Source organism: Festucalex cinctus, chromosome 7, assembly GCF_051991245.1.
Source record: "Festucalex cinctus isolate MCC-2025b chromosome 7, RoL_Fcin_1.0, whole genome shotgun sequence".
Taxonomy (NCBI): Eukaryota; Metazoa; Chordata; class Actinopteri; order Syngnathiformes; family Syngnathidae; genus Festucalex; species Festucalex cinctus.
The window spans coordinates 15,212,345-15,224,909 of NC_135417.1; the positions used below are offsets into that span (position 1 = coordinate 15,212,345).

Here is a 12,565-nt window from a genome sequence, read left to right on the forward strand (position 1 = left end):
CAACTTCACAGAGAAATCAAGTATTGTTATGCGCCGCTTTTCAGAAGCTGGCTCTAATCTGTGCATCTAACAAAACTCAATGCAGCTCTGCTTACCTTTTTAGGTTTAACCCAATAACACCTGTAAGGAATTTGGGTGTTTCGACATGAAGTTGTTTCATACTGTCTGGCTGTGGCTCTGGATATTCACCCAGCCTGGCTGATCATGCGTGTGTGGAGGTTATCAGGTAAATCTGCCAACAACAGTTGTCAAGCTTTTTACTTTGTTAATTGCCCTCTTGATAGGTGGCAAGGCACTCCTGAAACACAACTATGTGCATGCAAGTCCTTCAAAAGTCAAGTATGTTTAATTTATTTAACCTCCGATGTAATAACCTTATTTATTGATTGATTGAATTATTTTTTATTTTATCTGTTCTTATTGCTGCTGGAAATGTAAATTTCCCAGAGGGAGCCAACCCAAAGGGATCAATAAAGTCAAGTCTAAGTCTAAGTGGACTATGCACACGATACAAGAAAGAAAAACCTGCACCGTTTCATCTGAGTATCACCACAAAGATCTCGCCATCCTTTTAGCCGTTTAGTTACACCAGTAAACGTTTCTCAACATGAACCCCAAACTTCCTGTGTGTTGTCAAACTCGACAGTTTGATCGGGACCAGCACACGCTCACACACTCCTTCTGGTAAGTCGCATGCTGTTTTTTGATTGCCATGCAAAATATCAAACTGATGCTTAAATTGAAAGATAATACATGTAAACTATGTTTGCAATTCATCCATATAGTTGACTCAAGCATACTTGGCATAATCATGCATGTTTCTCCAAAGTAGTTTTTTATTGCCTCTAAAACGGGATTAACAACCTCTTACAATGACAGAAAATCCAAGTTTCAATGTTGCACTTGTCTAAATTTGTGCAGTATTTAGCTTTTATTGTTAATGAAGGAAAATCCTGTTAGGTCTGAGTAGGGGAATGACATTTAGGGCCATAAAAATACTCAAACTGGTGCATTGTTCATCTATTCTTACAGTGGGAGTATTTTATTTATTTAGTTAGTTTTGGATTTTTTTTAACAGAACAACTCATACATGCTGATATTTTCAGTTTTATTTATTTTTTATATATATATATTTTTATTCCAAATGTATTACACATTATGTTGACACTAAAGAAATGTGAAATAGTATACACAGTATTTCTAATTATTGTGCATTTTTCCATATATGTATATTTCAATAGAATTCTAATGATATAAAAAACATTTTTAAAACAAAAAGGCTACACATTGCTATTATGAATAGCGATGTATTTTTTTTATTTTATTTTTTTATAAATGTAAATTTCTTTCATGGGGAAATGAAAAAATGGAAAATTTGTGTGTTTTTTTATTATTTATATAAAGAAAGTTGTTTAGCATGCTAGTGTTTAAAAAAAATAGTTTATATTTAGATTGGATTTTTAATGCTTTATTTTTAATTATTTTATGTTAATAAAGTTTTAAAAACCTACATTTCCCTCTGGGCATTTGAAATTGGCCCCAGAATGGAAACATGGCCCCATCTTGTGTCTCACAATACAATAAGGGTGAAGTAAGGGCATCTTAATGTGAGTGCTCACCTGCTGACTGCACAAATAACACCAGACTTCATCTTTTAGGCTTATTATTCAACCAGTAAAGTGGAAATAACAAGCAGAGCACAACATGTGGCAGGATTCAGATTCAGGTCATTTTTTTTTTTTTTCTCCTGCCCAACAAAAAAAAAAATAAATGTAGAGGTAGTCAATACCACATTGTTTTCTGCAATGATAAAATATGTCGGACTCTGCACATGTATCAGAACCTGTGGCCCAAATGTCAAACCCAGTGGTAACCAGTCAACCGGGCGCCGGCGGCTATGGCACCAACGTCCAAACGGGACAGTGGAGCACGGGCCTCTGCTCCTGCTGCAGTGATTTATTGATTTGTGAGTATCCATATTTGTTTTAATTATTCAATGATCATCAATGGTAATCCATCTTTCTTCCACCAGGTGCATTCGGCTGCCTCTGCCCATCCGTCCTGGCCTGCTACACGGCGGACAAATATGGGGAAAACTGCTGCTTGGGCTGCGTGCCGGGCGGCTTGACAGCTATGAGAACCCACATGAGGCTCACGTACGGCATCCAGGTATGTGCAAGTCAACGCTTGGCAGAGAAGAAGTGCTTTGATTTCGCTAGCAGCTTGCACAAGGGCGGAAATGTTGCTCATTGGGTTGCAATTGAGAAAGTCCACCGTGGCACTTAATAGGTGCAAGTTACAAGTAAGTCTTATAGAGCCAAGTCAAAAGTTTTCTTTGCACTATTTTCTTTGTGATCCCACTAATCTAAATGTCACATTCTGATTCAATTATTTTGTTTGTGGAATAAGAATTAGTCAGATAAATTGAGGAGCTGAAATTCCGAGGATTTGTTCAGTTTTAAATTAAAAAAAAAAAAAAAAAGGTATCCAAGCGATTAATCAATTACCAAACCTAATTGTCGATTAATTTGATAATCGGTTAGTTATTGATTACCAGTAATCGTTGCGCCTCAAGTGTCATGGCTTGGATATTTGCTAGTTTCTTTGTACTCAAGAAAAAAATAACAATATTGGATGATTTGGTGCCATCTAGTGGCATCCTGAAACCAAGGAAACCTTTGGTTTTATTAATTTGCCGCCATCTTGTGGTATCTATAGGTAATTACAAACTGACATTGAAGACAGATTTTTTCTATCCGCAGCAGGGCTCGTCCCTTTTCACTGATTACTGCACAAGCCATTAAAAACTCACTTTTCCATTGCGTGTGCGTGTTTTTCACAGGGGACAATTTGCAACGACGCCCTCATGTCCTTTTTCTGCGGCATCTGTGAGGTCTGCAGAATGGCCAGAGAGATTCGCATCCGGAATGGAGAAACTACACCGTAATAGCTACAAAACCAAAGGAGCTGGTCATTCCCCCAAATCATTATACAAAATATGGTCCGCAGGATTTAGGTTCCCCACTTCTTTTTTTCTTTTTGCTCGTCAAACAGGAGAGGAGCATGTAAAGAATTCTGCTGTCTCCTATTGAATAAAGATTCATGCAAACGGAATTTATTTGCCCTGAAATTTAGCAATGCATTTTGTTAACGTGATCATGAAGAAACTTTTGTGTATCTAATTGAAATCCAATTAAGTACCAGATTTGGGGGTGGGGGTTGACTTCCATCACATATTCTAATAATACTCTGTTTTTTGTTTGTTTTTTGCTTGTTTTTTAAATTGTTTGTGTGGTTATAACATTATTGTGGGAGTGTGTAAAATATTCAAATATGTGATAAGTCAGATTCAGATTCGGTTTATTGTCATTACAAGTGCAACGAAACAGTATAGTGCAATCCCATTCAGTGCAAAGAAAAACAAGAGTTTCATAACTATAATAATAAAAAAAAAAATAATATAAATAGATAAAAAGAGCAGCAAAACAGCATTAAAATTGGAATAAAAAAGAGGGCACATCATAAAACATAAAACACAGACTAAAACAACTACCGGTATCTACATAAAGTGCACATGAAATAGGTATTATATATTACATGGTATATTATTGCACATATTAGAGAGAGTTATTGAGTGCTCTTACCTCAGTTGGATAAAAGCTGTTGTTCAGTCTGTTTGTCCTACTTTTAATAGCCCTGTGCCGTCTGCCTGACGGCAGTAGTTCAGACCTATAAAGACCTAAATTCATCTAAAAATAGATTAATATACATAATACACATTTTATGCAATTAAAAATAATATATGATATATAAATGAAATATTAATAAAAAATAAAAAATTATAGTATACATTAAATTAGCATGAAGGTATTAAATTTGTAATTGAAATGTGTAATAAAAGATAAATACTTCTTACAAGTTAAATAATGTTATAGTAATGTAATAGACCTTTAAATTTACGTTCCATTGTTTTTTAACATTCAGAATACGTACTGTAATTGAATACACGCATACTCGCGCAACTTCCTGTTTTGATGACGTTTCTTCCTCCGATTGGCTACTTCCTCCGTGGCCTGGCAACCGGTGGCGGAGGCATTAGCAACCAATCTCCTCGTCAAGAATGAGCTAGCCGCAACTGCTAGTTGTCTGTCTTTTTCGAACGGAGTTTTGTTGTTCAACGTTTTTACAGGTTCCACCATGGCGTCGAGGACTCTCCCGCTGCTCTTCATCAATCTCGGCGGAGAAATGCTTTATATTCTAGACCAGCGGCTACGAGCACAAAATATCCCCCCCGACAAGGCTAAGAAAGGTGGTTACATTTGGCTATACGATATCAAACAACCGCTAAGATAAGAACACAACACACTGAATAGTGTCGTTTATCTATCTTTTCACTATTTGTAAAATATAATTACCTCTTGGTTTTAGCATGTTGGATAGATGATGATAAAATGTTTGATTACGACAATGGTATATGACGTGTAAAAGTCGCGGTGTCCCTTGAATATGCATAAATAACAGAAAATTTTAAATTGATGGCTTCAAAGTGTCTATGGATCTTCACCCAGCCTATTAGATCAAGTTAAGGACTGAAAAACTTGGAGATGTTGACTGCTACTGCTTCTCTTAACCCCCCCCCAAAATGTCAGCTTTACAGATGCCACATCTGTTTTCCCAATATTGTATGAGTCAACCGTGAAATATGGTGGTATTAGATGTCACAATAAAGGACTCAATAACCTGCTTTTTTTCCGCCTGGAAGTGTTTATTTGAGTTGTGGCAATTAATTGAGGCATAGGTTTATAGAGTGGCGGCCACTGTGTGAGGAAATACAGTATTTTATTCCTGTGTGATATAAATAGAGTTGCAAAATTTCCGGAATTTTTCTACAAAGTAGGTTAAATTATCTAGATTACTCACCTGCCATCTCCTCAGACATCAGTCTGACATTATGTACATTACCTAAAACTTCCCGCTTTTTCCCTTTATCCCCGACTAGTCATGAATGACATAATCACCACCATGTTCAACAAGAAGTTCCTGGAGGAGCTTTTCAAGCCACAGGAGCTGTATTCCAAGAAAGCGCTGCGCACCGTATTCGACAGATTGGCCCACGCCTCCATCATGAGGCTCAATCAAGCGAGCATGGACAAGGTTAGCGTGATCATAGCATGTTGCACTGTGCTATGTTCCTTGATTTTTTTTTTTTTTTTTTTTTTTTTTTTTTTTGTGCATACATTCATGTAATATTGTGTAATTGTCCTGCACCTAAAAGAAAATGCTGAGTTGGATTTTTCAATTTGAATTCTTTGAATTAGAAATTTTCATTCAAACTCCCACTTGTACTAAATGTGTACTATGGATCAAGTTGAGTTTGCATTCCAGCTGTACGACTTGATGACCATGGCCTTCAAGTACCAGGTTCTCCTTTGCCCTCGGCCCCGCGACCTCCTCCTGGTCTCCTTCAACCACATGGACGCCATCAAGGAGTTTGTCAAGGACACACCTTGCATTTTGGGTCAGGTGGACGAGACGTATCAACAGCTCATCGAGGTGCACCAACACTTTGTACGGTGGGAATGTGGATTGTTTTCAATTGAAGCGAATGCCGTTTCTTCTTTTCAGATGTATATTCCATTGCCAAGCGGTGAATTGCAGCTAATTAGACAAACTCTTCTTATCTTCTTTCAGGACATGCACATAAGGGTAAGTTCATTCTCCTCAGGATTTTTTTTGTATACCATACAGTAAATACATTTTGTCATACACGAAACAATCACTGAATTAATTTAAGTATGTATTTGCTTTTAATCTTAAAGTGCATTTTATTGCTAAACATTAGTTAGTTACAGTTTTAATTTTTTATGTACAATACATTTGAGTTAAATTATTTAATTAGTATTTACTTTCATAAATGTAGGTGCAATGTTAATGTTGCATTCATAATAATATGCAAATGTTAAGTATTTTTGAGGTGATACTTGGTGTAAATAAAGCTTGTCAATTTATTTCAACATAGTTCCTTGGCACGTAAATGCCACAGGATGATGTAAAAGCTATGATGTTTGTAGCTTTGGCCTGAGCCCAACAATGCAGAGGTTGATTCTACATCCAGTAATTCTCATTGTTTTCCTGTTTTATATGCCAGGTATCCATTTTCCTTAAGGATAAAGTGCAAAACTCCAATGGTCGATTTGTGCTGCCCATCAGCGGTCCTGTGCCCTACGGGACACAAATTCCCAGCATTATAAGGTGACAACTACCCAAGCTTTGATGAACTTGATGATGAGCTTTGATTGAAAGTGGCTCTGCATTTTGGCCCGTCCTTGCTAGCAAGTTGTCAGTGGAGAAATTTAATGTGAGGGCTGTTGTATGTGAATTAGTCCAATTGTGACGGTTGAATTCAAAGCGTCTTCCTCACAGATACATTTTAACAGCTTTAAAAAAAAAAAAAAAAAAATCAATGTTTAATTTCACACTTGTTGATTGGCCAAAAAAAAACTATTTGCACTCTATATGAGTGTCTATAATATGTCTCCTTTTAGAATGATGAAGATGATGAAACTTCACTGTTACTTTTCCATATTCGTCGTTGTGATTCTAACCTCATGCTGTAACATCAAGCTTAAGTAGGCCCACGTGCAGCTAATTGCATTACTCTTCGTTCTTGGTCTTTGCATTCTAACTTTAGACAAGTTGTGTGTTTTGATTGTGTTGCTCAATGGTTATACACATGGACACATCAATCAAAATGAAGCTCAAGAATTTGTTTCGGTAGACAGGCCAGAGAGAAAATGCAATTAATCATGAAATTGAAAGAAGTAAATGGCATTTCTGATCGTCTATCACTCTATACTAGTTAAATACACAAACTATAATGTACATGTATACTGTTGAAAAACATCTGTCTTCAACAGAAAAAAATAATGTTTTTTTTGTTGTTGTTTTGTTTTGTTTTTCAGGATAAATCAATCAATCAAAAACATGCTTTTTTATCTAGCAGTATGTAATCAGATGTAAACAAAAAAAATAAATAATATGAAAATGCATTGATTTAATTCCCTTCAATATTTCAAGTAGCAAGAACAAGCCAATCAAAAATTATAATGAAAATATGTTCTCACATAAATTAAAAAGGTTTAAATGTATATATCCATCCATCCATCCATTTTCTTGACCGCTTATTCCTCACAAGGGTCGCGGGGGTTGCTGGCGCCTATCTCAGCTGGCTCTGGGCAGTAGGCGGGGGACACCCTGGACTGGTTGCCAACCAATCGCAGGGCACACAGAGACGAACAACCATCCACACTCACACGCACACCTAGGGACAATTCGGAGCGCCCAATTAACCTGCCATGCATGTCTTTGGAATGTGGGAGGAGACCGGAGTACCCGGAGAAGACCCACGCAGGCACGGGGAGAACATGCAAACTCCACCCAGGAAGGTCCGAGCCTGGACTCGAACCGGAGACCTCAGAACTGGGAAGCGGACGTGCTAACCACGAGACTACCGTGCCGCCCTAAATGTATATATATTTATTATTAAAAAAACAAAAATTTGTTTTAATCTTTAAAAAAATTAACATTTGTTTTAGTCTTTGAAAAAAGGTAAGTATATTATCCATAAAGTAATATTGTTAAAGTACAATAATTGTTTTTACATGTTACTATAGCTTAATGTTTATTTTCTATGTTATTAAGACTTTGAAGAGCACACAAATTGAAAATAATAATCACTATGTTATAAAATGTAGAAGGTTTTCATTTTATAAATTAATAAATAAATAAATAAATACACTACAATGTTCCCAAAAAGTTTGTTTCCTTCGGATGCCACAAGATGGCGGCAAATTGCTACTTTGGTTTGATAAAGCGCCCCAACTCATTTGAAATGGTTCCTTGGCACCAAAAAACAACACGCACACAAAGAGGAATACATATTTTGATATATTTTTTCATTTCAAACGCAAGCAAATCAAGAAGTTAAATCTTTCACAGTAAATATACGTCTATTAATATTTTTGTTTTTAACGTGTAAATGTGGCTATTCTAGGATTTACAGCTGCACTGGCGAGGAAACGAGCAGGGTGCAGTTCAATAATGGCGGAAACTACACTGCTGCACTCTGCGAAGGATCCTTTGAGCTTTTCGGCGACAGGGTGACCAAACTTGGCACTAACATGTAAGACTTTCTCAACACAACACACAAAAATATTTTTAAAAAAGTTTCAAGGACCTATGTTGCCATAATGATTTTCACTAACAGGCTGACTATATGAATTTTCATTGTACTGACAAAGCTTGGAACATTCCTCTGATGTGGCCTCACAGGTACAGCGTGTGCCGGCCGGTGGAAACTCACATGTCGGGAACCTCCAAACATTCAACTCAGCACACTAAGGTTTAAAAAATGTTTTGTTCTTATTTGCACGCATATAGTATCTTGACGCTCGGGTGAATTTGTGTTATCAACAGGTCAACCTGGCTCCCAACCCTCTGGCAAAAGAGGAGCTCAACCTCTTAGCCAAACTGATGGGAGGCTTGGAAGTCCAAAGGGCTGGGAATGCAGAGTGTGGCTTCCGGGTGAACTTGTTCGCAACCGATGAGGAGGAAGAGTGGGTACCTTCTCTCCAAATCTTATTTATTGTATCTAAAAGTAACATTTGGGATTTTTTTTTTCCCCCACAGAGAGGCATTCATGTCCAGACCGGATGAGCTGTCGTATGGATTTATAAACATCCAAGCTACAAAGGTACTGCTTTACTTGTTATGACAACCACGTCACTCACCAAACTAGTGCCCAGCCTTTTAAATCCAGACACACTCAAAGTCCAGACACTACAGTAGAATGTGAGGATGGCAACCCCCAAGAGGACAAAAAATAGTACCCACACCTCACATGCACATGCTATTTTGTTGAGTAATGCATGCCCATGTCATGGTAATAAGCGTTTCTTCCGGGCAACTCCGTCCCACAGGACCAATCTGCCAACGCCGAGCTGGCCAAGATCATGGGTGAGTTCAGTGAGTCTCGGGAGTCGCCCGATCAATCCCCGAGTGCCAGCAGCAAAGGAGATGACCTCCTGGCCATGATGGACGGTCTGTGACGCCATCGGATTCCCCCGAGGGATGGACCGCAAAACGTTGTCTGAACCAGCAAAACTGATGCTGCAACATGTGCACAGAAAACCTTCAGGTGCTTTTTCCTCTCTCTATGTAGGGAGGGATTGTGCGTGTTTCGGGGAAAATGACCCACAGCAAATTTGTATCCACAGTGTACACAGGGTTTCCCAAGCCTACTAAAATACGTCATGCAGGACATTTCAGAATTAGAGGATAATTTAAGCACCAACATTTTTTTAAAAGGACCTTTAATTTAATACTTTAAAATAATACATAAATTTATTCATCCAGCTCAATAAATAAGTGAAATATTTAATTTGTCATATATTTTCCAACCCTGTTACAGGTACGCGGGCAATTAAAAACACATTTCAAAAATATTTCTGAATAAAGCCTTAAACATTAAATAAGCTATAATAATATTTAAATAGCACGGTAGATGACTGGTTAGCACGTCCGCCTCCCAGTACTGAGGACTCGGGTTCGAGTCCAGGCTCCGGCCTTCCTGGGTGGAGTTTGCATGTTCTCCACGTGCCTGCGTGGGTCTTCTCCGGGTACTCTGGTCCCCTCCCACATTCCAAAGACATGCATAGCAGGTTAATTGGGCGCTTCGAATTGTCCCCAGGTGTGCTTGTGTGCGTGTGGATGGTTGTTTGTCTCTGTGTGTCCCCTGCCTACTGCCCAGAGCCAGCTGAGATAGGCGCCAGCACCCCCCCGCGACCCTTGTGAGGAGCAAGCGGTTCAGAAAATGGATGGATGGATGGATGGATATTTAAATAATATACTGTAATTACAAGTAAGAAATTTGTAGAGCAATTAATCTAATCATGTTAAGCGTTTTTGCTAGCACATGCTAGTTGTGGTAGCTGCTACGTTCACTGGTCTTTGCTACAGTATGTGGTAAAAAGAAATAGTGATATTTATATTAATTTTCTCATAGTATAGTTTCTGAATTGTGTTAAGTGTCACATTCCATGATGACATATGAAAAGAGAACCATGCTTGATGTCATTTCTGCTGAGTCATGTAGCACACTTTTGGCTCCAAAAAAAAAAAAAAAAAAAAAAGGTGGTGTGTCTGTTGAAACACTTAAATTACTGCTCTTTAAAATATGTCTATATATATTTTTAAAATTACAAGTTAGACATGCTAACAAAGTTATACAGAAATAACGTTAATTTGGATTTTAAGTTGGACATCAAGAGGAAGGAAGGAAGAGGAACATTTTGTGACCAAGTTGCTGAATTAAGCTTAAAAAAAAAAGATGTTAGAAACCCAATTATTTGGATACAGTGTAAGAAAATTAAAATGTACTTTTACATAGTATGTCTCCTTTAATAATAAAGAACACAACCTGCGATCTATTTGGGAAACCCTAAAAAAAAAAAAAAAAAAAAGGGGAAAAAAAAACAACACATTTTCACAGTCGTAGCTATGAATGGCTCTAGTTTGGAGTGCAGACCCAATGCCGCATCATCCTACTTTGGATCAGTACCATCATAGACGAAGATGACCACCTCCTTCATAAACTGTGTCTCACCGGAGTGACTACATCCCTCACATTTTGTTACAGTATGTATTTTATTCTGTCGTTTCCTTTTCATAGGACAACACTAAAGTAAGACGTTGGCTGTGTGTTGAATCGTTTTGAAGGAACTATAAATTTACAGTGTGACAAGCTTTAAGCTGACTATGACTTTATATTGCAGCAAAATGTCATTTCTTCACCATTGTTCCATGATGTTTTTTTGTTGTTGTTGTTTTTTTAAATTTGTACTTGCTTTTGTGAGATACTGTATATGAGTGTAATTTCAAGATCCATGCATTGGTCACTTCGAAAACAAGAAAATGTAGTTTACATCATGCATACGATACATCATTTCAGGTTTTTTCTTCAGGTCCCCAGTAAATTTCACATAAGACACAATTACCAATAGGGAAATTGCTTACCTCTTCTGTATTTGAAAGGATGTGGTGCAGGGAACCTGCGAAAACCCAAGTGCTCTTTTCTAGACCCGATTGCAACCTGATTTCAATGCTGTGATTAAAAGTCAACATTATGATACTCACTATAGAGTGGAGAATATCATTTTACATGATGTTATGGAGCTCCAGGCCAGAAATGAAAGAGAACTTGTTGGTGACTAATTGCATTGTCAAACTGTGTAAATATGTGTATTTGATAGTTTTCTTTATTTGATTTATATACTGTTTTCTGTGAATAGATGTGCATATGTCTGAAATTTAGCAGTTGCAGAAATAATAAATTTACGTTTTGCAGATGTGGTTTGATTTATTTTTTTTAAGGTTAGTGGTTAAGTATTAATAAATAGTTGCCAATAGAGGGCGCTATTGCAATTGTTTATTGTCTGATAATGACGGCAAACATTTATCCTATTTATTCTGTTCTCTTAGTCTCAGTGGTGTCCTCAAAAAGTCTTAAATGTGATTTTCTAATTCATCTAGTGTATTTTACCATTTATTCACAACATTTAAGAGGCCATACCTCCATTTCATCCACAACTGACAACACTATCAAGGGGACAGATAATTAGAACGCGGTTATCAGCATGCAAAAGGGAGCTACTAAGCTATGCATGCATTACCGTGAAAGTAAAACAAAGCTGGACCATTCCCAGATTGGATATTGGACATATACGCCCAGCTCATCCTTGTGACCTTGACAAAGAAGAAGAGAAACCACAACCTACAGTCATTCTATTTGCGCCATGAATTAATCATTTCTGTTTTAAATAAAAGTGTGGTGCAGTAATGACTCTAAACATTTTCAATGTGGCCTGGGGCCAATGCACCGCTGATTCACAGTGACTTAAATAAGCCCTCTTCTATCTGGGGGTGCCCTTTTGTTGTGGTTTGTGGTTGGAATCAAGACTTTGATTTGCTTCGCCTGTTAGTCACTATCATTCAAAACCGAGTCATTCAGTAACTAAAAGTGACCTTTTTTTAATTACAGAATTGAATTGTTAAGTGTATCACCCTGTCTAAATATACAGTATGTCGTGAAACACATTACAATAAAATATTCCACGATTTTTTTTTTCTACAGGTGGGCTGAGAAAATACTTTGCAATAAAACACTTTATCATGTTTGTTTTGTAATGGTAAAGAAATATACATAAAAAAGATGTAAAAATAAAATTCCGAATTTATTGTGTCCCCTGCTTTCAATATAACAAGGAAAAAGTTCGGGGAAAATTATTTTTATTTATTTATTTTTACTCAGCAGTATTCAAGATTATGCGAGTAAAATAACAAAATGTTTTAGCCAGTGTATACAAGCCATCTGTGTGTGAAATAGTCTGCTTTGTTGTCCATACAATGGCACCCCCCCCACACACCCCCCACCCCCCGCCCCACCCACACAAACCCCCAGTTTGTAATCGTTTTACAAGATGATGTAATCCCATCCTGTTCCATTACG

General features: G+C 37.4%; 2 protein-coding genes across 4 annotated transcripts; both read left to right on the forward strand.

Moving 5' to 3' along the window:
- Window positions 1–171: 171 nt before the first annotated feature.
- LOC144022294 (cornifelin homolog) lies at window positions 172–3,114 on the forward strand. Of its 2 annotated transcripts, XM_077526993.1 has the most exons (7): window positions 172–226; window positions 285–339; window positions 448–684; window positions 1,659–1,726; window positions 1,841–1,966; window positions 2,033–2,169; window positions 2,843–3,114. In XM_077526993.1, the coding sequence occupies exons 4-7, from the start codon at window positions 1,705–1,707 to the stop codon at window positions 2,945–2,947; spliced, it is 390 nt and encodes a 129-aa protein (XP_077383119.1). In that variant the 5' UTR covers window positions 172–226; window positions 285–339; window positions 448–684; window positions 1,659–1,704; the 3' UTR covers window positions 2,948–3,114. The 2 variants fall into 2 exon arrangements, with proteins under 2 accessions (XP_077383119.1, XP_077383120.1); XM_077526994.1 differs by lacking the exon at window positions 1,659–1,726 and having other exon boundaries at window positions 178–339.
- Window positions 3,115–4,044: 930 nt separating this feature from the next.
- Window positions 4,045–11,405, forward strand: oscp1b (organic solute carrier partner 1b). Of its 2 annotated transcripts, XM_077527941.1 has the most exons (10): window positions 4,048–4,309; window positions 5,000–5,154; window positions 5,386–5,553; window positions 5,626–5,706; window positions 6,149–6,252; window positions 8,054–8,182; window positions 8,332–8,401; window positions 8,476–8,615; window positions 8,689–8,752; window positions 8,979–11,405. In XM_077527941.1, the coding sequence occupies exons 1-10, from the start codon at window positions 4,198–4,200 to the stop codon at window positions 9,105–9,107; spliced, it is 1,152 nt and encodes a 383-aa protein (XP_077384067.1). In that variant the 5' UTR covers window positions 4,048–4,197; the 3' UTR covers window positions 9,108–11,405. The 2 variants fall into 2 exon arrangements, with proteins under 2 accessions (XP_077384066.1, XP_077384067.1); XM_077527940.1 differs by having other exon boundaries at window positions 4,045–4,309; window positions 5,386–5,706.
- The last annotated feature ends 1,160 nt before the right edge of the window (window positions 11,406–12,565 follow it).